Genomic DNA, 25,789 nt, shown 5'->3' on the forward strand with positions numbered 1-25,789 from the left:
ATTCAGGTAATACTGTCGCAACTAGCCACAATGGAAAACGTTGGACAAACATACTTGCACGAGACTGCCAGCCTGCGCCTCTTCAGGGTCCCCGCGCCGCTGACTGGTCCAACAGGGCGTTGGTGGCTTCAACGTGCAGTGTTTCCAAATCGGGCAGCCAGTTAGGCGTCGCAAAACCATAATGCCCAGGCCTCTAATAGGCGCCCAGAATATGCAACTATTTTGGAGGGATCTACTATGGATTCCTGACGTTGACTGCCCGAGTTGAGCTGTTCATGGTAAAACCAACATGGTCCCCCAGTTGTTTCTTCTCTGCCCTTTCCAAATCTGTATTCAATACTGTAGATTGTTCCCCATCTTTGAGTTGACTTGACTCGATTTGAACCTGTTCTGCGACAATTAACCTCCTCGTTCCGACACAAACTATATCACCATCGCCAACACAGAACCCCTGGCCCCCGCGAAACACTCATGGTATCCGCATCAAGGGGACCCTTCTCACAGCAACTGTCTCATAAGAACCAGGCATAACATAATAGCAGCGAACGAAACTGCTGCTATCCCCCCCCTCGTCTGTAACGTTTCAACTTCCGCTGGTTTATTCAAACCATCTCGGCATCCACCTCTTCCGTACTCGATCTGGCAATTCCATACCTCCTGGCAAGACGCATTATACCTCTTTGGACAAGGCTGTTGAGTCGGTGTTGCATCAGACTTCGGATTACGGATCTTCCTTCATACTCGATTCGATTTGACTCTTGGCTCGGACTCGACATATTTTTCTTTCCTTCGACTGTTTATGAACTCAATCTCTCTCGCGATCTCATCCGAACTTTTCTCATCCTTCTTTTTCTTGGGTCGCTCTTGTCACTCAGCGTCCTCATCAACACTCCCTCCACTGGCTCCTCAGCCACGACTTTCGCTTCCTTTTGCTGCTGGATCAGTGTCTTCTTCTTTTTTCTCTTATAAGGGTTGGTTAATAAAATAATTAACTCGTTTTCTTACAACAACTACTACACCGTCCTCAAACGAGAGGTATACCAACAGTAGTCCTGTCGCCGGCCGACTTCGACTCTCTTAATTTTCATACACACGACGCAAAACCGCAAGGATGGGTTCGCAACTCGGGTTCGTCGAATTAATAAAGAAGCAGTTTGTACCTGGCAAACTGCTCTATCACTTTCTTTTCTGGACGTTTCACTGGGGTATCTTTGCCTATGGATGGTGAGTTGAAAACAATCCTTCGAAACCGTCTCATCACTAACCAGCTTTTATCAAGGTGGAAGCAAGCTGTAGACCCTAGACTCGCAGGTCTTAACACACTCAAATTCTCAGTATGGATCTCACGAGGTGCTGGTTTAGTTCTCAGTGTCGACTGCATGCTTATTCTCCTCCCCGTATGCCGAACCGTTATGCGATGGGTTCGACCCAAGATTCGCTTCCTCCCTCTCGATGAGAACCTGTGGATGCACCGCCAGCTCGCCTATTCCATGCTTCTCTTCACCTGCCTTCACACAGGCGCTCACTACGTCAACTTTTACAACGTCGAAATCACTCAGATCCGACCCGTTACGGCTCTTCAGATTCACTATGCTCAGCCTGGTGGTATCACTGGTCACATCATGCTTCTCTGCATGCTGCTCATGTTTACCAGCGCCCACGCTCGTATCCGTCAACAATCGTTTGAGACGTTTTGGTACACTCACCATCTCTTCATCCCTTTCTTCCTCGGCCTCTACACCCACACAGTGGGATGTTTCGTGCGTGACACTCCCGAGGCTTTCTCACCATTCGCCGGCGACGAGTTCTGGGAGCACTGCATTGGTTACCTCGGATGGCGATGGGAGCTCTGGACTGGTGGCGCCTACCTCCTCGAGCGTCTCTGGCGTGAGGTTCGCGCTCGTCGATCTACAAAGATTACCCGAGTCGTCCGTCACCCCTACGATGTGGTAGAGATTCAGTTCAACAAGCCATCTTTCAAGTACAAGGCTGGTCAGTGGCTCTTCCTCCAGGTACCTTCGCTCTCCAAGTACCAGTGGCATCCCTTTACCATCACTTCATGCCCCTTCGACCCTTATGTGTCAGTTCACGTTCGCCAGGTTGGTGACTTCACCCGAGAGCTGGGTGATGCCCTTGGTGCCGGTGCTGCTCAGGCCAAGCTTTACGATGATGTTGACCCCATGGGAATGTACGAGGTTGCTCTTCAGAACGGTGACCAGATGCCCGCTCTTCGAATTGATGGACCTTACGGTGCGCCTGCCGAGGATGTTTTCGAGAACGAAATCGCTGTTCTTATCGGTACTGGTATTGGTGTCACTCCTTGGGCTGCTATCCTCAAGAACATCTGGCATCTCCGCAACTCTCCCAACCCTCCCCGCCGTCTTCGCCGAGTCGAGTTCATCTGGGTTTGCAAGGATACTGGTTCATTCGAGTGGTTCCAGACTCTGCTGTCATCTCTTGAGGAGCAGTCCAACGAAGCAGCACGTATGCCTGGCAGCACAGGAGTCGAGTTCCTCAAGATCCACACCTATCTCACACAGAAGCTGGATATCGACACTGCTCAGAACATTGTCCTCAACAGTGTCGGCTCTCAGATGGATCCCCTCACAGAACTACAATCACGAACCAACTTTGGTCGACCTGATTTCCCCCGCCTATTCACAACCATGCGAAACGGTATCTTGGACCGCACATACCTTAACGGTCTAGAGTCACACATTCGCACGACAGTTGGTGTTTATTTCTGTGGTCCTTCAGCTGCTGGTAAGTTACATTCTAAACCCATGCTATTCTAAAAATGCATGCTAACAAAATCTTCAGCTCGTGATATTAAACTTGCATGTAAAGCAGCAACCGTGCCCGACGTGGATTTCCGTTTCTGGAAGGAGCACTTCTAAGCTTGCGATCGTTTTGATTACTTTCTTTTTAATTCCAGGATACCATCAAATATAGTAAATTCTGCGTACAAGCACAAGGCCTGTTGAATACCAATGAAATGGATGGCAAACCCCAGCGATGTGAACAAACTAACCTACTTGGTGGCGTTAACTTACAAAACCGCCTCTGGCACGTAAAACTCATGCTGACTTGATTGTGTGATCGTCCTGTTTCGTGTATGTATTCCGGTAGGCCAAGTATCACAACTAAACTCCAAACACGGCCCGGTTTATAGGCTTGACTTAAGCGGCAATAATAACGCCGATATACACATGGCAGGGTTGCGTTTTGTGGACTGCATCCATGATGAATAATATGATATACTGTTTATAGCTAGCCAATATCTGCCCTCTTGGCACACCCTAGCAATTGTTTCAATTTCCGCCTCTTTTGTTTCCCTGCCTAGTAAACATAGAACTGTTGTGTAAGTGGCAGGGTGTCTGCAGGCGCTGCCTCACAAATCTCCCCATCAGCTTCAACAGTGTAACTTTCAGGATCAACACGCATCCTAGGCTTGGTATCATTATGTTTCATATCACTCTTGCCAATAGAACGACATCCACGAACAGCCTCGACACGACTGCGTAGGCCGTATGAGGCAATGGCACCCGTTTCGATAGATGCGGATGAGACGAAGAGAATGCTTGTAGAAGCGCAGTGGGGCGAGAACATGGGCCGAGCAATAATGGGTTGGACCGTTGGAATAGAGGCATTAGGATCACCCTAATACAATGTTAGTAAAGTGCAAACAGCAATGGTTAAAAGGGGGAAGCAAATATGTACCATCTGAGCATACGCGATATGTCCACCCTTGAGGACATAGCTGGGCTTCGTGCCAAACCATGCAGGATCCCACAGAACTAGATCCGCAAACTTTCCAACTTCGATACTTCCTATAACATGTCCAAAGCCCTGGGCAATGGCTGGGTTAATAGTGTACTTGCTCACGTAGCGCTTGACACGCGCATTGTCAGCTCCTGTGCCCTCGTCTTCAGGCAACCAGCCCCTCTGGACCTTATTCTTGTGTGCCGTGTTCCACGTTCTCAGAATAACCTCTCCGCAACGCCCCATTGCCTGCGAGTCGGAACTCATCATGCTGATGGCGCCCTTATCGTGCAACACATCTTCAGCAGCGATAGTCTCAGCGCGGATGCGGCTCTCGGCAAAGGCAACGTCTTCGGGGATATTCTTGGATAAGTGATGGCACACCATAAGCATATCAAGATGTTCGTCCAGAGTATTGAGTGTAAACGGTCTCGTGGGGTTGGTGGACGATGGGAGCACATTCTCATGCTCTACTACAGAGATGATGTCTGGCGCATGGCCACCTCCCGCACCTTCGGTATGATAGGTGTGGATAGTGCGTCCTTTCATCGCAGCGATAGTAGACTCGACAAAGCCAGCCTCATTGAGCGTGTCTGTGTGAATAAGGCACTGGATATCAAACTCATCGCAAACACTGAGACAGGTGTCTATAGCCGCCGGTGTACTGCCCCAATCCTCGTGCAACTTCAGACCACATGCGCCAGCATTGACCTGATCACGGAGACCCTCGGGAGAGCTATCATTACCTTTGCTTGTGATACCAATGTTGATAGGGAGCTGATCGCATGCTTGGAGCATTGAACGCATGTAGTGAACGCCAGGAGTACAAGTCGTTGCGTTTGTTCCCGCACTATCTATGTGGTGAGTTTGTGAGATGATGTGGCAGGGGGAGACATTGGACTAACCTTGGACCTGTACCTCCGCCAAGCATGGTGGTTACACCAGACGCAAGTGCTTCGGGCACTTGCTGTGGGCAGATAAAGTGAATATGAGAGTCAATCGCACCAGCGGTGACGATCTTCCCCTCGCCTGCAACGACATCGGTACAGCTGCCGACGACCATTCCTTCTGTTACGCCATCCATAACATCTGGGTTTCCTGCCTTTCCGATAGCCACGATCATACCTTCCTTGATTCCAATATCTGCCTTATAGATACCAGTCCAGTCAACAATGAGGGCGTTTGAAACTACGAGATCGAGAGTCTCGGCGTCTGTTCGTCCACTCGCTTGACCCATTCCCTCGCGTAGAGTCTTTCCGCCACCAAACTTGCACTCATCACCGTATATGGTCTCGTCGCGTTCAACTTTGATCCAAAGATCTGTGCTGCCAAGTCGAACAAGATCGCCAGTTGTAGGGCCAAACATGGTCGCGTACGAGGCGTGATCCATCTGGAAGGGGTCGATATGGGCCATGTCCCCTGCGGGGTTCGATTTGTGAGCATATCCAGCTTCTTGTAATCGGGCAAGGATCTCATCGGCGCGAGAGAGGTCAACAACGCCCGATGCAAGGTTGTTACCACCGCGAATCACACGTTTACCACCAATCTCAACCAAAGTAACAGTCTTGGTGTCACCAGGTTCGAATCGCACTGACGTTCCAGCTGGGATATCAAGACGGTATCCATATGAGCGGATCCGGTCAAACTCAAGCTGCGGGTTAGTCTCGATAAAGTGATAATGCGATCCAACCTGGATAGGTCTGTCTCCCATACTCGTCACTTGAAGACGAATCCTCTTTCTTCCCTCGTTGAGAGTAATCTTCTTAGTCTTGACGGGTATCACCGCACCAGGTTGCTTGCCAAGTTGATACTCTTCAGAAGCTGCCATGGGAAAGATGCTGTTATCTGGAACGGGGAGAAAGCTTCCGTAGAGAGCCCTTCGCAAGTCTCCATCATCTGAGCTGATGGGGTTATGGACTGTGACAAGGTATGTTCCAGATGGAAAGGTGCCTTCAACTTGAATCTCATGGAGGGTGGCGCAGACTGAGGGCATAACGTGACGACGTCCTAGCATCGTCGCACCCAGCGCCATCAAGTCAGATACGGTATGGTTTCCATCTCTAATGAGTTCATGGAGGTTATTAGCAATGAGAGCCTATGAGTTTACCGTGTTAGTCGCGGTACGGCACAGCGATTTTGCCATTGGCGTTATATATCTCAACAAGACTCAATGTGTACTCACCACAGCCTCTGAGTGGTTCAACTTGACGCCTCTAGCCAAACGTCTCTGTGCAAGTGCTCCCAGCTGAGAGATGACTAGCTTGTCGATCTATAAAGCATGTTAGAGTGCTGATACTTGTCTGTAGTGTAGTAGCCGCAACAACCCTGCTACGGCCATGTCTCCAACCAACGACATGACTCGACAAACTGGGTCTCTCAAGCTTGGCGAATGAATACGAACCTCTTTAGGTACCAGATGCATCTTTGCGATATTAAACTCTTTTTTCGACTTATCAACGACAGGTTAAAGAGGTCAAGAATGGGAGAGTGAGGATGGGGCCTGGATTAGTAGCATGGCAGCTTTCTCGGCACGGATTAGCCGCATCAAGGTAGTAGCCTAACGTTGACTGAGTTTCTAGCCATGACTTATTCGGCCGTAACATCCGTCTACCTTGGTCCCCTGTAGCTCGAGATAACGGGCTTCCTGCGGCCGGCGGCTTCGTTGATAAGTAGAGGACGGTCGATTGGTCAACTATCTGCGCCCGTCAATGACAGGGATCTACATCGTTGAATACACCAAAATCAAGCTATTATTGGCTCTGAACTTATCGGTTGTGTATGCTGTAATACATATTCGATAGCGCTTCAGAGAGTCTATTTAATTGGTTTGTACAAGTCAAATGCACAAAAGATCAATCGGACACTATGCTTCGCAGAGTCTTTGATAAATGTTGTTAGTCTCCAGTTTAAATTAACTACCATCCTTCAACTTGGAAGTCATAATCATGCTGCATCCATTTCCCTAAGCAAACCATAGCTGGCGGCTCTCTCCATTCCGCATCAAACAATTGCGCTTCAACTCCAGTGCATGCCGCTAAACGCCTCGCTTTGAATCAAAATGTACCATGAACATAGAGAAGCTATGTTGAGGAATCAAGGCCTAGGGGTCTGGGCCAGATAGGACTGCTATTCCTCCTCCACCTCCTCATCCCATTGTTCCTTCTCCTTGTTCATGAGTTCCGTCATATCTGTTGGCTTGAAGATGGAACTTTCAGAGTCTGTCATCCTTGGAACCTTTCTCAGGCTCTCATCGTCAAATACAGATCCAATAGTGTCGATCCATCGCTTTCGCCTCTCCATAAGTGTCTTGGTGACATCGCCAATACCAGGCCGAGCTGTGCCTGCAGCGCCTCCCACAAAGTGGCTGCCACCACCCGCACCTCCAGGTCGTTTTGTTTTCTTGCTTTTACCCATCGTTCTAGTCCGCTTAAGATATGCGGCCTGTACTTGCGAGTCGAGATCTTCCAATATTGTTTGGTATTCTTGATAGGCCATGCGTTCCCGAACGAGGTCTGTCAGGCGGGATTTACGCGCGCCATTGATTAGCATCTGATCTTTGAGTCTATTCTGCAAAAGTCGTAGTCTTGCTGCAACCTCGTCGTCGTAATGCCCGTCATACTCTGCTTCAAATCCTTCCAGGGGTAGGAAGCCAATATGTCGGAGTTCCTGCTTGATACGTTCATCAACTTGAGAGTACTCCAGCTTAGGATGCGATGCCTTTTTCCAAGCCTCTGTTGACGACTCTGACATGAAAGCCGCGGGCTGTTGATTTGATTTATCGTCCGAACTTGCAGGCTTATCATCAACATCAGCATCACCGTTCATACTCATGCTGATATCTCCATTGGTAGTCCCGTTTGTCGCAGGCTTGTCATCAACAGATTGCGCACGGGCCTCGGGCCTGAGTGTTTGCATCAACCTGGTCAGCCAAGGACCAACGGATAGCTTGTCAGTTTCTCCAACATCGTCGTCCATGTTGTCAATACTGCCTCGTGGTTGGTTCTGCGGTAGCTTATCGCGCCCTTGTTGTGGTGTGTCGATCGACATAGCGCCATCCTCCTCGGCCCAAATCTCTGTGTAGTGTCGCTTGCCACGTTTGGGCATGACAAAAGGTGTGACACGATCCCCTCGTTCGCGCAAGAAGGCCAAATCTTCCTCAGAGAACGGTCGGAAAAATGGCTCGACATATGTTGAGAACGTACTAAAGTTGATCTGACTGTTGGGCTTGGCATTGCTGAAGTCCTTGTCTGGTGGGTCGCCGGCGATGAGGTCGGCAAGATCCGAAGGGGGGTATGTCGCAACCGAATAGATTTCCTTGCGCTCTTCATCTGGCATTCCGGGGTAAGTTGGCCGGATTTCGTATATCGTTGGGTCAGGGAAAGTAGAGGGATCCTCGCCGAATGTCATGGCTTGAGGTTGTTCACGACGAGGTGGCGCGCCCTCGTCTTCTGAGCTGGAGGACTCTTCGTCGTCGTCTTTTTTGTCTTCCGTTTTCAACTTTTTGTCGCCATCCCCAGGCGAGCCAGCGTGAGTAGGAGATAGAGGAGAGCTTGGGTCGCGGTCGTGTTTGCGGTTTTTAGAGTCTCGTAATGGCGACGAACGCTCTGCGAAAAGTTAACATTACCCAAAAAATTACAGTGGTGGACAGTTGCGTGCACTGGCAAGCACCTGTCGCCGCGCATGCCTGAGGCGCATAGCGAATAAACATACCAACATTGGTCTCTTGCGGTGCCAGTGAATCAGGCTTCTTTCTCTTGTGCTTTGGTCGCTTTCCTTCTTGTTCTCCGTCACGGCTTCCATAATCTTCGGAAGGTCGCTTCTTACGCTCATCTGCCAGGTGTCTCATGCCGCGGTCGTAGAACGTAGAGCGCTTCTCCATAATGTTGGATAAATTCTTTAAACGTTCAATCATGCCGTCAAGGCTCTTTGAATCCGGAATGGTGGCATTGGAGGCGGACTGGTCAACAATATCGTCGTATGTAAGGTTGCGGAAAAGGATGACCCTAGTATTAAGGTAGTCCGGATCGTAAAACTCGGTCGGTGGGAGACTAGCTGTCGCGACTGCTGGAGCAGGCGTCGTGTTGCGGCTCTGCTTCTGTATTGCCGAGTTCTTCTTGCCCGTCCCCTTCTGACTCGGCCCGGGCGGCATGATGGCTGATGTTTAAGGATTTAGCCAGCGTGGAATGATCCGAATCTGATTACGATGTTGTTTAAGTGGCTTGATGAGATGGAATCGGAGGTTAAGGAGATAGGATTTGATGAAATGCGACAGCTGAGCATGGAGAACGACACGGCTCGGAACTAAGACGCGCGATCTTACTAACATGCGTCACAGGCTAACAGGGCAGGCGTTGTCGGTACGTACCTTCCTTGCTCTGATGCCCTCCACTTCCTCAGAAGGAATCAATCTTAGTGGTCCGCAGCTGCTTCTAAGGTCACGGCAGGTAAGAGATATCAGACTTTAGAAATCACAATACCGTCATAAGAGATGTTGGTAGTATTTACTGTTTTCGTATTTTTGCCTACTACTAAAGTTAGAGGTAGATTGAAATGGATTACTTCTAAATTATTGTCGCTTTTTTACCCTTTTTTACGACAATATAAAGTGTAGGTACCCAATACTAGGTAACAATAGGTAGGTAGCTGTGCATTTAGCATCACCAATTGACCACAAGTGAAGATACCCCAATAGAAACAACAAAACACCATCACAACCGATAAATCCCGTGCGACTAAATTGGTCTTTTCTTTGCCGCCACAAAGGACCTCTAATATCTATACTCACTGCAATCTTGGTGGCTGTTGTAGGTGCCCTTACACTGGAGTTGATTGCTGCATGTGGTGGGCTGCTCTACTCTGATTGGTGCTTGAACTTCTCATCTGGGACAACCGACTAACACGAAAATTCCAACCATGCTCAACCCAAACAACATCACAGCATGTTACTCTATTCCATGAGTATATTTGGAGTCATTTGGCTTCTCTTCTCTCTCATGTGAAGAGCCCCTCAATCCGACAGAGTACTGTCATAATTGAGGGTTCAGCTTCTCTCAACACCAAACCGTGCCCAAAGACCGTCAACTCCTTCCACTGTACAAGAACAAGATCGTCGTCTGTATTGAGTTGAGACCAGTACTAATCTATACCCCACTCACACGCTGTATAGAACGTCAACTCTTCTTAGCGAACGAAGGATGGCACATGTCTGCCGCCGCCGTAGCCTTGCAAGACCCCTAGAACTATACCTACCATGAACATGTGCTTCACTTATTGGCTACCATCCCCATTACCCAACTCCCGGCTCGTGCCTAGAATGAACACTGATGGCGGGGTTATCATGACTATCTGGTGGAGTCAAGAAGATCAACAGGGCCTTGCAGACAGACGCAAGTGATTTCGCGTCAAGTATTTCATGTTTGAGGCGTTATGGCCGCGCCGCCGAGATCATTGCTACCGAATTGAGTCCCAAATTAACTGGTGTAGAATTGAATTCTCCTGCATATATATCCCTAGCCTGTCCTGTTTTCGTTCCCTGAATTCTTCTCTATCTCAAACCTGATCGTGTGAACTGCTTTCAACACAGCTTACAAGCCTCCTCCTTTCAACACTTATTCTCTCAGCATACAATGAGAGAGTACCATGGCTTCTCATGTACGTCTTCACTTATTCAATGGCACCGGCACCTACTGATTCAACTAATAGGGTGGTAATATGTTATCTTTGGCTAACGCCCAGTCCCTGCTGGCCGGTATCGTTGCGGCTGCCCTCAGTACGCTCTGCCTTACCTCAGTCTTCTCCAGCAAGAGTCAGGACGAAAGCCCGGGCTTGATCAAGTCATTCTTCCTCTTCTTTTACTCTTCTTTCCTCAAGCCCCACCAGGGCGATTCCAAGGGCAATCAGCAAGATGCCCTTGAGAGCTTCTACAAGAAGCAAGCCGGCGCTTACGATGCTACCCGAAAGGTCCTCCTCCGTGGTCGTGAGGACATGCTGGCGCTTGTTGCCGCACAAATGCAGGCGAAGTTAAAGGATAACAAAAAGACAAAGCGAGTTTGGGTCGACGTGAGTCTCGTTCGTATGTCCAATGTGTTTCGGTGGCTAACACACCAGTTTGTAGATTGGTGGCGGTACTGGTTTCAACATTGAGGCCATGGGCGCCTTCGTCGATGTCCCTACCTTCTTCTCTAGCGTATACCTCGTCGACTTTTCCCCGTCTCTCTGCGAAGTGGCGAAGAAGCGATTCGATCGTCTTGGCTGGAAGAACGTCAAGGTGGTATGTGAGGATGCTCGCAAGTTTCGTCTTGAGGATTACGAATCTGGTATGCCCTCAAAGTCAATTCCGCCTCGCTCGCCGGCCCTGAGCTACTTTGATAAGCCTCGTCCTGATTTTGGCGGCGCGGACTTGATCACAATGTCATATAGTCTGTCCATGATTGTGAGTTCACCGGGTACCATACTTGAGCAATATACTAATTGGATACTAGCCTGACTATTACTCGGTCATCGACTCAGTGACTTCTCTCCTGTCACCTCAAGGTATCATGGGTGTTGTAGACTTCTATGTCCAGAACAAGGTCGACTTTGCCTTCCGAAACTACACTGGAGGTCTTGTGGATCGTCACGTCAACTTCTTGTCTCGAAGCTTCTGGCGTTCCTGGTTTGATCTTGATCGTGTTGGTCTTGAACCCAGTCGCCGAGATTACCTCGAATACAAGTTTGGCACTGTCCTCAACGTCAACACTCGTAACAAAGGATTGGGGGCCATACCCTACTATATTTGGCTCGGTTGCCATAAGAAACCTTTCTCGTCATCCAGTCTCCCCCATGAGATTGTCGAGCGTATTGATGCTTTGGTTACAGAGTCTCCTTACCTCTATCCTGCCAACCACGGAGATGCTTTGACTCGTGCGATTGAAAGATCTGCACCTGAAATTCGGTCCAAGGCATTCCTCACTGCTGTTTCCAACCTTTCCTCCAACCTACCTCTGCCTTCTTTCTTTTACCAGAATCATCACTGGCGTATCTACTACGACGAGCAGCTTCCCAAACATACCCAGTTCAAGGATGAGTACATCTATGCTTTTACTTGGGAAGACACTCGAGTCGATGAGCGTATCTTGAAGCTTGGTGCTGACGACAAGGTTCTCGCCATCACTTCTGCCGGCGACAACATCCTCTCATACCTCCTCCAGAGCCCCGCGCGTGTTCATGCGGTCGACCTGAACCCCACACAAAATCATCTTCTTGAGCTCAAGGCAGCTTCATATACTGCCCTCCCTTATGGAGATTTCTGGAAGATCTTTGGAGACGGCAAGCATCCTCGTTTCCGAGAACTTCTCATCACCAAGCTTTCGCCTCACCTTTCAGGTCGCGCATTCCAGTATTGGCTCAAGAACGTCCATGTATTCCAAAACAGCAGTGGTTACGGCCTCTATGATACCGGAGGCTCCCGTCACGCAATCCGTGTTTTCCGCTGGATTGCCCGAATCTTCGGCCTACAGAAGGCTGTGAAGCAGCTCCTCCAGGCCAAGACCCTTAATGAGCAGCGAGAGATTTGGCGACGCAAGATTCGACCTGCACTTTTGTCTAAACTTGTCTGCAATTTGGTCGTGTCTCAAGAAAGCTTCCTCTGGGCTGCGCTTGGTGTCCCCAAGAACCAGTTGGCCATGATTGAGGCTGATCATGCCAACTCTGACTTGGTCAAGGGTCCCAAGCCCGCTGCCAAGAACACTCGTTCTCATGCCATCTGGCACTACATGGTCAACACTCTTGATCCTGTTGCAGAGGAAACCCACATTGCCGCCGATAACCCTTACTACTATGTCTGCATGGATGGTAAATTCTCGCCTAAGTGTCATCCAGACTATCTCAGCCCCCGAGCTCACGCAAAGCTCTCACGCCCCAATGCTCTCGACGGTCTTCGCATTCACACCGATGAGCTCGAGGAAGTTATCGCGCGTATTACTCCTGGCACTTTGACTGTTGCCGTCGTCATGGACAGCATGGACTGGTTTGATACTGGATCCCGAGCTGCTGCCGCTCAAATCACAAAGCTTAACCGAGCATTGGCAATGGGCGGTCGTGTGCTCCTTCGTTCTTCGGCGTTGACCCCTTGGTATATCAAGGAGTTTGAAGGTCACGGATTCACTCCTAAGCGACACGGTGCTCGCATTGATGGAGCGTGCATAGACCGAGTGAACATGTATGCTAGTTGCTGGATCTGCACAAAATCAGAGAACTTGCCCCCTCCTACACCCGAGATGGATCGAGCTGGGGGTTGCGAGATCACGTCATTGACCATTTGATCGTCATAGCTGGAATATGAAAAAGGACAAGGGAATTTAGTGTTAGTACGAAACATAACAATAAATTGAAACAGTGAAACAAGTGATTTTAAGCAATCTGGCTCCGGTCCTTTACCGCTGAAAAAGGGAATCGTCTTGTTTGAAATTGACGCAATCTTCTGTAACTCAAAGGAAATTTTCTATACAGATGCCCGCAGTCATAAACCTGCGCGGCAAGTAAAACTGCCAATAATATGCTTCCTTCATATACATACATCAATTAGCCATCTACCAACTTACGCCTTCCAGACTCGTCGGACAGCCTCGGTGATACCAACGTCGTTGGTCTCGAACTCGTACAGTCCCACGCCGACAAGAACCGTAGCAATGTTGAGAAGCCAGTTGAAAGTCTTGCGGAGACCGGGGTAGGTCCTTGAGGGGATGTAGTCGATGACGACCTGCTGGAAGCCCATATGGGAGTGGAGGAGGAGGACACTGCAGAGGATGGCGTCGAGGGTAGGGTTGAGAGAGCCAGCAGCAAAGGGAGCGACGGTCAAGGGGACGAGGCCGGCAGCGAGGAAACGCTCGAAAGTCCAGTGGTAAGAACCGTGGGTGGAGCTGGGCTCGGGAACGGGAGCAGGTTCGTTGACTATGAGTGAATGTGTCAGCTATTCAAGTCTATATCATGTGAAGCCAGCCAAGTTGCGATCCAGCTTCAGGGTATATCGTTTCGTACTTCCACCCTCAATGCGCTCTACAGGTTCTTGTTAGTAATAGTAGCTATATTTTGATACGATTACACATACGAGGTCCGGGAGGGAGAATAGCAGATCGTCGGGTCGTGTTGTGGAAAGCAGCAACGCCCTTAAGCTGAGTTCGGATGCTAGGCATGGAAGTGCTCCGGGTCGCTGGGATAGCAGCAGTGGCCAATCGAGAAGCCATAGCGGTCTGCCTAAGCAGAGAGGAACGCGCAATTGAGGCCATTTTGAAGTCTTTTGAGGATTCTTGTGGTGTTGTCGCGGCACTCAATTGGTGGCTGCTTCGAAGGGCTTTTTGGAGTAGTTAGAGTTGATGATGTATGGGATCCTTCAATTCAAACCGACCCGGAACTGAAGCAACCTCATTGCCGAGGATCTCGAATTACATGTTTTGTGATTGGCTGGCTGCGCTCCGAAGGTTTCCCTGTGGTGTGGATACTCCAAGTCGCTCAGAGTCCAATCAACGCTCACCTCGCAAACTCATATGTGATTGGTTAACACTTTTTTTCTTTTTGAGCATGGATCTCGTCTCATCCGACGTCGCTTAGGGAATTTTTTGGTACTACTAGCATTCAAGCTATTCAGGCCTGGGGAGAATTTGAGTACGGATTGGAATTTCAGATGTCGACATTCTTTTAATCTAGGAATTCCTTTATCACAACCTGAGCGTTTCGCTCTGTTCCTAAACCATGACGAGTCGCGCCCTCATCTCAAAACTTCCATCTACACGACCTACCATACATTCAACATGTCTTAGCGGACAACGGCCCCTCCAAGTTCGATATGTTGCGACGACATACCTCAACAAGGTCGCAGCAGGTGAAGCAAGATGGAAAGAGAGAGCCCAACAGATCAAGAAGGGCGAGATTCCGCATACATGGGACATTCTTCAAGAGCGAGGATATATCAAGGATGTGGCAGGGTATGCGACGCCAGGAATGATGCTCAAAACTATATCTAACTTATATACTACAGTACACCCGACAAGATCAAGGAGATTATGCGTGTAAAGCGGATAGGCTCCTACGTCGGTATTGATCCCACCGCCGACTCAATGCACGTTGGTCACTTGCTACCAATGATGCCCATGTTCTGGATGTGGTTCCATGGCTATCCCGCTGTCACCTTGATCGGTGGCTCGACTGCCCGCATTGGCGATCCTACCGACCGACTCGAAAGCCGACAGATCCTTTCTAATGCCGATATTTCGAAGAACATCACCAAGATTCACCTTCAATTGACCAGGATATGGAGTAACGTACATGTATTGAAGGAGAAGTACGGCTACCCCAATGACTGGGCTGCTACCCATCGATTATTGAACAACAACATGTGGCTGGGAAACCTTACTCTCTACGACTTTGCCAAGAGGATAGCCAGGCATACAAGAATTGGACCGATGCTGGCTAAAGACACGTGAGTTTTCATTCACCCAGAGGCAGTGATTCACAGTCTAACACAACATTATAGTGTGAAGCGCAAGATGACAGAAGGTGACGGAATGTCATTGGGTGAATTTATGTATCCTCTCCTTCAAGGATGGGACTTTTGGCACATGTACAACAAACTCGGTATTCAGATGCAGATCGGAGGATCTGACCAGTATGGAAACATCACTGCCGGCATCGATGCTCTCAAGACCATTCGCGAAACCGAGGAGGCCCCCCACCTGAAGAAGCCATCGACCTGGGATCACGAGCCAGTTGGCTTCACTGTTCCTTTATTGACTGATGCTTCTGGCGCCAAGTTCGGCAAGAGCGCGGGAAATGCTGTCTGGCTCGATGAATTCAAGACAACGGCATTCGATCTGTACGGATACTTTGTCCGACGCTCAGATGACGAGGTGGAAAAGCTCCTCAAGATGTTTACCTTTATGCCTATGGAGACAATCTCCACGCTCATGGAGCAGCACCGAGCCAATCCTCAGGAGCGGAAAGCGCAGCACGCCCTGGCCTTCGATGTTGTTTCACTTGTTCACGGTTCAGAAAGGGCTGTCAAGGAGGCACAGCAGCACGAATTCCGTTTCGGCTCGAGGCTAAGTGGTATTGCTAAAGAACCTTCGCCGGATTCAGGTATCATCACTCCCAATAACGCACCGAGAAGCGATATTAAGCTGCCGCGCTCTATTATGGACCTTTCACCGGCCAAGATTCTCCACGCATGTGGTCTGGCTTCAAGTAGCAGCGAGGGAAATCGCCTTCTTTCACAGCAGGGTGCGTACATCGCTGCTCAGCCTGGTCAGAAGAGAGGACTTGTCCCTGGAAACCTCTCATGGACGCCTATGAAGGCCTGGTTTCCTGAGGAGACAGCTAAGTTCCTTATCGACGAGCGCATGCTCATTATGCGAAAGGGCAAGCATAACGTGCGTATTGTCGAGCTGATCAGTGACGAGGAGTTTAAGAAGAGCGGCGAGATCTACCCCGGCCAGCACGGCACTGGTCTTCTCCGTAGGATGAAGGAGGAGCTTAAGAAAGAGATGGAGGCGTCCGGCGAGAACTTATCCGACATGGAGATTACCAGGATGGCAGAGAGGAAAAAGGCTAGGCTCCAGGTTGCCAACAACCCGAACATCGAATTGCCCGATAAGCGGGAGATACGCGATCGATACAGGAACGGAGGTTCAGATAGATAAGGAGTCTGCGTGCAGTCGGCACACCTTTTCCGTGTAGGATAGCACACTGTACTATATTGTAATCTGCATGATACCATAGAAATGATGTAAAATGATACAACACATGGGTGTAAGACTGTCGGTTCTGTGTCTATCTGTAAAAGACTGCCAGGTCCCCCTTTGGGACTGGTAACTTCTTGAGCTTTTCCATAATGTCGCTGTCGGTCAAGTTTTGTTCTGTGATGATCTGGTCGAAGTGATGGCAGCCATCTGTATATTTCTGTAGGGGATCTCCTCCTGTAACTGGCCGGCTCTGACCAGATGCCAGAGCAGCCAAGTATTGCTTGGAGACGACAAACTTGTGAACCCTGTATATGCAACCTTTAATGACGCCGAATTGGACGAACCTGCGAACATCAACGAAACGCAAGACTTCAAAGCCCGAGTCTTGGTGCCCCTTGAGCCATTCCATGACGGACTTGCCCGGAGTAAATGTGGACATAAGTTTGATCAGGTGATAGTTGCTTACGAGGCCACGGCCGTGAGACACATACGAAGCACACTCGTCAACCATTCCGTCAATGTTTCGAATAAAGTCGTGAATTCCGGGACGGGGTGCATAGCATGCGCTGAAAAAGAACATGTCGAGGAGAAGGACGGTATCATAGTAGAGAAGATGGCGGAGTGCAGTCTTGGCTAGCTCAAGTGAGACGGAAGCTGCGTGGGCGATGCGTCGAACATCAGAAACACCATCGATATGGGATATGACCTTTTGCAGGGTAAGATCCCATGTAGGATCCATTATGTCCGCAAATTTGGCTTTAGGCACGGGTACATGCCAACCTCGAACCCTGGGAGGGTCAATATGATGAGGGAAGAGCTTCATGTTGATGGTGTTGGCCTCGTCTATGCAGTGATGAGTATGAAATGTGTTTTGACAGCGACTAAAGACTTACCGACTGGAATCATGCACTCTCCATAGTTGTCCAGATCCTCCTTGACAATCTCCAATAAGCTGTCGATGGGTCTCCTTCCTGCGCCCTTTGTCTCTGCATTCTGACTTAGATACTCATTCTGCTTCTCCATTTCGGAGAAGGTAGAAGCTAGACCACGAACGACGCGCTCATAAGGCACATGATCGACGTCGGCGTCAAGAACGAGGCCGAAGTTGAAGATAAACTCATTGCGAGAATATTTCGTGTGAGGAATAACCACAGGGTGTCCCAGTACCGTGTACTTTCCATCTGGTGTGTTAATGGTCAGGTAGCGATTGCAAAAAGCCTGCCTTGGAATGATGTACTCGTGAAGCACGTCAAAATCAATAAGAGGGGATTTAGTTGAGCCGTCCACAGGGGTGATACAACCCGCAGGAGACTGGGCGACAATCTTGGGGCCTTGGAATAATATTAGTAACTGGAAGAGAGTACGATGGGTACAGGATGGGCCTTCATACCTTCTTGAGGGAAGAACCTGGCGTAAAAGATGCCTTGAATCATTATGGGCTTTGCGTTATGACTTGTTGCTGACCATATCTTTAATATATATAATAGTTTTAGTTAAAAATTGGTCAGCTCTTGTGCTAAGATCAATCATTCAGTCATGAGATTTTCCCGGTCATTTTATTGATCGGTTGTGTATGCGAGACCAGATGGCGATGGTTGGAGAAGAATGAAAGAATGCTTAAGAGTTTCATGTCAAGTCACTAAACACCACGACAGAGCTAAGCTGGTGGACTGGTTACCCTGGACCAACAAACACCACTGGACTTTAACAATTGCAGACCGTTGGTGTAAGAGAGGCTCGGTAACGACAGGCGATTACAACGTCCTCAAATAGATGTTGTCAATTCTATACAAGGTTCGGTGTTATAACGTATCTGTTCCAAGCTCGACATAACATGTTGTCGTTCTGGTTTGCCCGATTGCTTTATGCTTACACTCAACCATGCATCCGACTCCAGGAAGCGATCGCAAGGCGTTGTACTTGAGTCACCTGTTTATTTGCAGCCTAAAGTCAATGAAATCCCTCACGCAAAATGTTGAAGGGTATTTGTATGACGTCCTCATCGTCGGTTAAAAAGGAAGCAATTTCATTTCATCTTCCGAAATGATGCAGACCTGGTTAGATCATGGGCAGGTAATCTGGCTAGAGAAGATGATGGAAGATGGGCGATGGTTGTCATAAAGCAAACAAAACCGGAGGAAAGAACCTCTTTTCGTTTGTAGATACACAAAACGAAAGAGACGGGTATCAACTCTTGTAAGAAGTCACCACTTACAAAATACCTACTATAAATCAACAACAACAACTGCAACATTGCTTTTGCTTTTTTCGTCCTTCTCCAACTCTTGCTAAATCGGCTCGAAGGTTCCTACTCCACTGCGCGTCATTGGCACCCTGAAATTGCCCCACGTCACTCAACTGACAGCACTGGATACCACCCGAGCCGGGCTTCCCTGCGCCGACTTCCAATACTGGACGGGACTGCTGCTGGTCCTATCTTCCATCTTCTCTAACATTCGCTGGATTTCAACTTCGCCTCTCCAAGCCCAACCTTAGTGAGAGAACTCCCCCTTCAGTACTTCGATATCTCATATCAGAAACAACGCCACGCCCGGGCAGTAATCACGATAGTCTAGTCTAATACCGCTGCATCATCCAAGAGCTCTCCCCGCTCTCGTTTCATCCACCTAACCCCCCGCTATCACTTCTCAATCCCCTCGTTGCGCCGCGCCACGCCATAACTTCATCCCGCGCAACATAACACAACCGCTACCATGACCGACAACCCCGAACCGAGCAGCGACTCTCAGATCACCTTCAAGGTGAAGACCTCATCTGAGGGTCACCAAACTATCACCATGAGTGAGACCGCGACTGTCCTTGATCTGAAGACTAAGCTTGCTGGCGAGGATTTCGAGAACATTCCTGTCGAGCGCCAACGTCTGATTTACTCAGGACGTGTTATGAAGAATGACGACACCTTGAGCACGTACAAGATTAAGAACAACAACACGATTCACATGGTCAAGAGTGCCGCCAGTAACCAACAGCCTAACCAGACTCCCACCGCCAGTGCCTCCACAGCTACTCCTGCCCCCACCAACATGGCGGCAGGCACCGCGAACCAGCCTTTTGCTGGCCTCACGGGTGCTCGATATGCTGGTTTCGGCAATGGCCTTCCTGGACTTGACATGTTTGGGCCCGATGGTGGTGTACGTGTGCTTCCCCTACCATTTCGAACCTACTTACTAACATACCTTTAGATGGGCGCTCCTATGGACGAGGCACGTATTCAGCGCCTCATGTCCGATCCTAATGTTCAATCTTCCATGAACGAGGCCCTTAATAACCCTGATTTTATTAATATGCTTATCGATTCGAACCCTATGCTACGAAATCTGCCCAACGCCCGCGAGATTATCACCTCGCCTGTGATGCGACAGATGATGAGCAGCCCCGAGATGATGACACAGGCTATGCGAATGCAGCGACAAATGAATGGAGGAGCGCCTGGAGCATTCCCTGCTCCTGGTGCTACCGATACAACACCCCAAGGAGCGGATACCCAGGGCACCAGTGGTCAAACACAGGCAGATCAACCTCCCGCGAACCCATTCCTTGGACTATCAGGCTTGCTGGGCCAACAAGGCGGAGGTAACCAGCCCGATTTTACACAGATCATGCAGCAGCTTCAGGGCCTCGGCTCTCTCTACGGAGCTGGAGGCCAAGGCCAGGCTGCGACAGGACAAACAGGCTCAGCCAACACACCTAGCCAGGGCACCACGGACAGTGCAGCTGGCGCGCAAACTTCTGGAACAACACCCGGCCAAGGCGGTGAACAGCAGGGCTCAACCACTAGCCCACCTCCTGCGAACCCATTTGCGGCTCTCTTCCCTCCTTCTGGAGGCGCCCAGGCCAATAACCCTTTTGGTATGAACCCGGAGATGATGCAGCAGATGATGCAAATGTTCGGTGGTGGTGGAATGGGTGCGGCCGCGAATCCTCCGGCACCCGCCGATAACAGGCCTCCTGAGGAGCGCTACGCCGAGCAATTGCGACAGCTAAACGATATGGGATTCTTCGACTTTGATCGGAACGTTGCTGCCTTGAGACGAAGTGGTGGAAGCGTCCAGGGTGCCATTGAACATCTTTTGAGCGGATAGAGACTTATCATATTGGTAATTGCACATGGACTTCGGAGGAGGGTTATTCACCCGGCTCAGCAATGCATGGTATTACGAATGATGAAGATGAATCAAACAGGTGGAGTAATACAGTTTGGTACTAGGAGAGGTATATCCTAAGCGCATGATTGGGTTTAGTTATCAAGCCAAAACGAATTTTTACAAATGCCCATGATGTGCAAATGTGATTAGTGCATGAAGGTCAAGTAGCTCAAATATGGAGTTGAGTGAACCTGGAGTGCCTGCATACCTACCTAGGCAAGTAGTTGTGATGATGGGGCCGATCGCTGGGGAAAGATGCCTCGGCTCATGGATGTCTTCCCCGCGTAACCCCAGACTCTAGAACATGTTGCCGCAAAAAGGTACCCGCGTCAGCTATTAAATCTTGTCTTTGCGTCCTCCCTGTTATCTCTTCCTGTCAATTGTAATTCTCATCCTGCAATATTCTTGCTACATATCGCGGGACTTGCCATAACTAGGTACTAATTCGTTCATTCTTTGCGACTGACCTCCATTGCATCATATTCAAACAGCACATATTCCACATTGGACACTTATCTTCATCATGCGTGGCATCCAAATCACCGAATATCTCAAGGTAAGCCCTTGTACTCTTACTCAATTGACCGTTGACTAACAAATCCGAAAAAGGGCCCTGATCAGCTTCAGGTCACTGACCTACCCGATCCTAAGCCCTCAGACGATCAATATCTCATCCAAGTACACGCGGCAGCGGCCAACTTTTTCGACATCTTGCAGATCCAAGGAAAATACCAGAACCAGCCCCGTAAGAATTCCAATGTGAAAAATCTCATTCAATAATAGCATACTAATGCTGTGTAGCTTTCCCTTGGGTTGCTGGCGCCGAATTCGCAGGCACAGTTATCGCTACACCCACCGACGGTCCCAAGCCCAAGTTCCCTGTTGGATCGCGTGTCTTTGGCGCGTCCCAGGGTGCGTTTGCGACAAAGATCTGTGCTATCGAAGACACTCTGCTGCCCGTTCCTGATGGCTGGTCGTTTAAAGAGGCTGCTGGTCTGTTTGTCACCGCGCCAACAAGTTACGGCGCACTGGTTGTGAGGGCGGGTATCAAGAAGGGCGATTATGTTCTTGTCCATGCTGCCGCAGGCGGTGTTGGCCTTGCAGCCGTCCAAGGTATGAGAAGAAACCCTTGTCAACGAATATATTGAAGCTAATGCGCAACAGTGGCCAAGGCATTCGGCGCAACTGTTATTGCGACAGCTTCAACACAGCACAAGCTTGACATTGCCAAGTCCTACGGCGCCGACCATGTAATCTCTTATAACGACGCTTCATGGCCCTCGCAGGTCAAGAAATTGACCCCCGACTCCCGAGGTGTCGACATTGTCTACGACCCTGTCGGTCTAGTCGACCTCTCGACAAAATGCACAGCATGGAACGGTCGTATTCTCGTCATCGGCTTCGCAGCTGGCAAGATCGAAAAGGTAGCGATGAACAAGGTTCTCCTCAAGAACATCTCCATCGTGGGACTGCACTGGGGCGCGTATTCCATTCACGAGCAGGGGACGATACCTAAGGTCTGGGGTGGCATTATGGAACTCGTCAAGGAAGGAAAGCTGAGGGGTACGGAGTATACAGACGAGGAGTTTGTTGGCCTGGAGAGGACTGGAGCTGCGCTGAAGGCTTTGGGAGGCAGAGGTACTTGGGGAAAGGTTGTTATCAAGGTACCCGAGGAGGGACAGAGCAAGCTTTAGACTAGACGGATTTTTCACAGGCATGCACGAGCACGATTTCAAGAATATCACTTGGGATGTAACGTCTAATAGAAATTCGGTATCAATGATCTAACCCTGCTGTAAAACCACCTCTGGTGTATCATGCCCCTCTTACAAAGTAATTCCAATCATGCGTTGTGCAGGCATGCTCAGACCAATATCCTACTCTTGCCGTTGCACCCCGGACGCCATGTGTTGAAACTTGTCCAGAACCTCTTTATCGACGTTGACTGCCCATTGCTCTTGGAAAGCCTGTTCGCCTCCAACTCTGCTTACCAGATCCTGAAGACGCAGTTTGACAAAGTCGAACGCATGAACAGTGTGGATGGGGTCTTTAGCCGACATTTGTGATTCTGCGATAATCTTGGGGGTGTCATATTCAGTGGGCTCTAACGGACCCCAAATAAGAGTGTCGGTGCCGTTCGCAACGCCGTCCTGGAGCTCCGAAATAACATTTATCCACATATCGAAATAGTCCTGGAGCTTGCCTAGTACCAGTTCTTGCATCGGTGAAGGCAATTCCAGAAGTCTTGTCAAACCTAAAAGGTAAAGCTTCTGTCGTTCAATATGATCTATGTCAGACATGTGCGAGAACCACTCAGATGCTAGCCAAGACCAGACTTGGTCGAGAGAACCCATGTTGGTCAACATTTGTGTGAACAAAGTAGGCTCAGCAAGCGCAAGGCGCGCCAGGATTGCGAAATAGTCCGTCTCGGTGATCGTGCTGAGTTTGCTAACCTTTCGGTTGGGGCCTGTAGTCTGGTGCGATTCCCAAGCATCGTGGAGGTTTCCGAGTATTTTGTTCATGAAGCCGATTTCGACCATATCTTGCAGAATAACCGATACTCCATTCGAACCGCCGAGTTCGACAGCAGCACGAATAAGGTTCTCGATGCAGCCTGTCCCTAGACGAACCTGCTCGCGACTCTTCGAGTCCAGAATATTGGCCAGAGCACCTAACGTCGGGCGACGAAGCTGATCCTCCAACATAGATGCTGGAGCGAGGAGGATATAAGACTCAACCGCTTGCAGAGCCAACGAAGCTGTCTCACTATCATATTCTAGAAGGGGAAGTGCAAGCTCGGCAAGGTTTACCAATTCGGGGGCCAATGGAGCGTGACTCTGCATGAGAATGTTGTTCCATAATTCCAGAGATTCGTCAATCAGGTGGAGATGCAGGTCTGATCCTCGACGGGCTGCCTCAGAAAGCAGTGGTACCATAAAATGCTGATATCTCTGAGAATCAGGACCCATACTCATCACGAGGGCCGCAAAGATGGAGGTTACTGCCTGTTTTATCATGTATTCTTCGGCCCCTGAATTCTCCCACACTGTCGGAAGAGCAGACATGAGCTGGTCTCCAAACTGTGACACTTGCTCTTCCATGCGTGTTACTAAAATGCGAATCGACTCGAGAATTGCCAGCTTGGTTTCGTCAACGTCAACATTCTGGACGAGGTTGATGAGCTGTGACAGAACATCTGATGTGTACGGTAGGAATGCGTCCACATTAAAGTCAAGCTCATCGGCGATCCAACGCAGTTGTCGAGCCGCAGTAATCCTGACCACTACATCATTGGTCTCGTCATCAGGGTTGAGGAAATGACGGTAAATTTGGTAGACTATCGGCCGACTAGAGTCATCGAGCTTGACAGGCGCCCATTGACTCACGAGGATAGCGATTCGCCTTCGCAATACCTTGCAAAGACCACCCTGCAACCGAGCATCGTTGACGATTGTTGAAGCCAGGACGGCATCAAAGTCAAAAACATGATGAACATGAGCAGCCGCAAGGCCCATTGCGGTGTATACGGCCTCTTTAGTAGCAATGTCAGCTTGGGGATCTTGTGCTGTCTGAAAGTATGACAGCAATGGTGGAACTAGCAAGTCTTTGTAGTTTGTGAGAAGATCGAGGAACAACTTTTCAGCGCATGGCCGTACTTCCCACTCATAAGCATTGCCTTCGCTCTGTTCCTGTTGTTCCCATTCCTCTGGGTCCTCCTCCCATCCTTCGAGATCCGACTTACGGAAGACAAAAAGATGAGTGATGATAGAGTTGACGATCTGTATGACAAGATCGGGCTTCAGAAGCTCCGACTTGACAAGTGTTTTCGCTTTCTCTTGCTCGGCCTTGGTTTCCGGGCTTCTCCATCTGAATGTTTGGACAGATTGGAAGGCTATTCGGACACATGATCTGAGAAGCAAAAGACCTTTAAGAGCCAACCGCTCCAGAACAGGGCCCTCGACCTTGGACTTTGCAGATCCGGCTTCTGATTGACCTTGTCGGATACCGCCCGATTTGTCAAAAACCTCTGCAAACTTTGCAACCAGTTCCCAATATGATTGCACCAATGGCAGAGAGTTGGGGAGAAACACAAAGCTGGCGGCATGCTGCTCCGCCATATCGATGTGAAGCTTAGTAAACTGAAGCAAATGCTTGCCAACAATATCTTGATAATTTGTGGGAACCGTAGAGTCATGACTGACAAAGCCGAGAAGCTGTCCGAACTGGGTTTGCGACAGCGTCCAGAACTGCTCGACCGTGTTATCGCTATGGGGCCGCTCGTAACCCATAATGACGAGTCGTCGCAGTACCCTAAGGGCAAGCAAGCTGTTGAACATAGCCAGTCTAACTTCTTCCTCGCCTCCTGGGCCACCGGTGAGGAAACCCATCCATGCCTGGGATTTTTCTGAGTAAACCTCTGCCAGAACATGGACAATCTCGGGGGTGACGGACTGCAGGGCGGTCTGATTCTTCCTCATTCGTGCCGTTCCAAGCTCCTTTACAACACGAAGTAGGATCTCGAGAATGCCGTGCAGGTGTCTTTGATTGCCATTTCGACTCGAACGGAGGATTTCGATAATGTTTCCCATTGCATCCGGCCATTCCCCAGGATAGTCGATCCTAACGATCTTCGCTACCACTAACGCATTGTGTAGAGCAAGGTTCGAGTGTTCCTCTTCGATGGAACCTTGAAATAATCGCGAGCGTATCAAGCTCTTCTCGTCCGGCTTTATACTGTTCTTTACCTGGTTGAATAACCGCCAATACCGATCGATACCATTCTTGAGTTGAATAATCGCAAGGAATCGGACTTCGTAAGCAAGTGACTTGTCGAGATAAACGGCCTAATGGTTGGTCAGCGTCTGTAAGTATATATAACAGCCCTGCCTGTGATTGCCGCTAGACCAACCTGCAAAGAAGAGTAGTAGCCCTGCTGAAGCTCCCATGATGTTAATTGTTGGCCTGCTGTCTGGCGTTGCGCATAGTCGGTTGAAGTGGCAGATTGTAGTGTCTGATATAGCGATTGTAAGGATAGCGGGTTCGCATCGCCTGCGACTTCGATGGAGAAGCTCATGCTGTGGACTGTAGGCGGCTTATGTCCGCAAGAGCCGCAAGGTCAGTTTAACGGACCAAACGCGCGAGGCTTGA

The 25,789-nt window shown here is 49.5% G+C and overlaps 10 protein-coding genes across 10 annotated transcripts; 5 read left to right on the forward strand and 5 right to left on the reverse strand.

Annotated features, from left to right (window-relative positions):
• Positions 1-1,111: 1,111 nt before the first annotated feature.
• FGSG_00739 (uncharacterized protein) lies at positions 1,112-2,897 on the forward strand (the record flags this gene model as incomplete). The annotated part of the gene is made up of 3 exons (XM_011318146.1): positions 1,112-1,224; positions 1,280-2,763; positions 2,821-2,897. 3 exons carry the CDS (start codon positions 1,112-1,114, stop codon positions 2,895-2,897), a joined length of 1,674 nt encoding a protein of 557 aa, XP_011316448.1.
• A 442-nt stretch (positions 2,898-3,339) lies between these two features.
• FGSG_00740 (urease) lies at positions 3,340-6,184 on the reverse strand (the record flags this gene model as incomplete). Its single annotated transcript, XM_011318147.1, has 5 exons — positions 3,340-3,660; positions 3,721-4,612; positions 4,668-5,857; positions 5,945-6,031; positions 6,164-6,184. 5 exons carry the CDS (start codon positions 6,182-6,184, stop codon positions 3,340-3,342), a joined length of 2,511 nt encoding a protein of 836 aa, XP_011316449.1.
• Positions 6,185-6,888: 704 nt separating this feature from the next.
• Positions 6,889-8,911, reverse strand: FGSG_00741 (uncharacterized protein; the record flags this gene model as incomplete). Its single annotated transcript, XM_011318148.1, has 2 exons — positions 6,889-8,366; positions 8,473-8,911. 2 exons carry the CDS (start codon positions 8,909-8,911, stop codon positions 6,889-6,891), a joined length of 1,917 nt encoding a protein of 638 aa, XP_011316450.1.
• A 1,490-nt stretch (positions 8,912-10,401) lies between these two features.
• FGSG_00742 (uncharacterized protein) lies at positions 10,402-13,064 on the forward strand (the record flags this gene model as incomplete). Its single annotated transcript, XM_011318149.1, has 4 exons — positions 10,402-10,413; positions 10,465-10,821; positions 10,877-11,194; positions 11,244-13,064. The coding sequence occupies 4 exons, from the start codon at positions 10,402-10,404 to the stop codon at positions 13,062-13,064; spliced, it is 2,508 nt and encodes an 835-aa protein (XP_011316451.1).
• Positions 13,065-13,106: 42 nt separating this feature from the next.
• On the reverse strand, positions 13,107-14,117 carry FGSG_00743 (uncharacterized protein). The gene is made up of 3 exons (XM_011318150.1): positions 13,850-14,117; positions 13,780-13,797; positions 13,107-13,692 (listed from the first exon to the last, which is right to left on the reverse strand). The coding sequence occupies exons 1-3, from the start codon at positions 14,025-14,027 to the stop codon at positions 13,340-13,342; spliced, it is 549 nt and encodes a 182-aa protein (XP_011316452.1). The 5' UTR covers positions 14,028-14,117; the 3' UTR covers positions 13,107-13,339.
• Positions 14,118-14,490: 373 nt separating this feature from the next.
• FGSG_00744 (tyrosyl-tRNA synthetase) lies at positions 14,491-16,433 on the forward strand (the record flags this gene model as incomplete). Its single annotated transcript, XM_011318151.1, has 3 exons — positions 14,491-14,723; positions 14,777-15,217; positions 15,272-16,433. The coding sequence occupies 3 exons, from the start codon at positions 14,491-14,493 to the stop codon at positions 16,431-16,433; spliced, it is 1,836 nt and encodes a 611-aa protein (XP_011316453.1).
• Positions 16,434-16,563: 130 nt separating this feature from the next.
• Positions 16,564-17,908, reverse strand: FGSG_00745 (uncharacterized protein; the record flags this gene model as incomplete). Its single annotated transcript, XM_011318152.1, has 3 exons — positions 16,564-17,318; positions 17,369-17,806; positions 17,866-17,908. 3 exons carry the CDS (start codon positions 17,906-17,908, stop codon positions 16,564-16,566), a joined length of 1,236 nt encoding a protein of 411 aa, XP_011316454.1.
• Positions 17,909-19,189: 1,281 nt separating this feature from the next.
• On the forward strand, positions 19,190-20,749 carry FGSG_00746 (uncharacterized protein; the record flags this gene model as incomplete). Its single annotated transcript, XM_011318153.1, has 2 exons — positions 19,190-19,627; positions 19,679-20,749. The coding sequence occupies 2 exons, from the start codon at positions 19,190-19,192 to the stop codon at positions 20,576-20,578; spliced, it is 1,338 nt and encodes a 445-aa protein (XP_011316455.1). The 3' UTR covers positions 20,579-20,749.
• A 415-nt stretch (positions 20,750-21,164) lies between these two features.
• FGSG_00747 (uncharacterized protein) lies at positions 21,165-22,335 on the forward strand (the record flags this gene model as incomplete). Its single annotated transcript, XM_011318154.1, has 4 exons — positions 21,165-21,197; positions 21,251-21,386; positions 21,443-21,754; positions 21,806-22,335. 4 exons carry the CDS (start codon positions 21,165-21,167, stop codon positions 22,333-22,335), a joined length of 1,011 nt encoding a protein of 336 aa, XP_011316456.1.
• A 183-nt stretch (positions 22,336-22,518) lies between these two features.
• On the reverse strand, positions 22,519-25,715 carry FGSG_00748 (uncharacterized protein; the record flags this gene model as incomplete). The annotated part of the gene is made up of 2 exons (XM_011318155.1): positions 22,519-25,485; positions 25,551-25,715. The coding sequence occupies 2 exons, from the start codon at positions 25,713-25,715 to the stop codon at positions 22,519-22,521; spliced, it is 3,132 nt and encodes a 1,043-aa protein (XP_011316457.1).
• Between the last annotated feature and the right edge of the window lie 74 nt (positions 25,716-25,789).

This window comes from Fusarium graminearum, chromosome 1, assembly GCF_000240135.3.
Source record: "Fusarium graminearum PH-1 chromosome 1, whole genome shotgun sequence".
NCBI lineage: Eukaryota > Fungi > Ascomycota > Sordariomycetes > Hypocreales > Nectriaceae > Fusarium > Fusarium graminearum.

Coding starts and splice junctions, on each gene's coding strand:
- FGSG_00743 (XM_011318150.1), bottom strand. CDS start 14,027: ATGGCCTCAATTGCGCGTTCCTCTCTGCTTAGGCAGACCGCTATGGCT.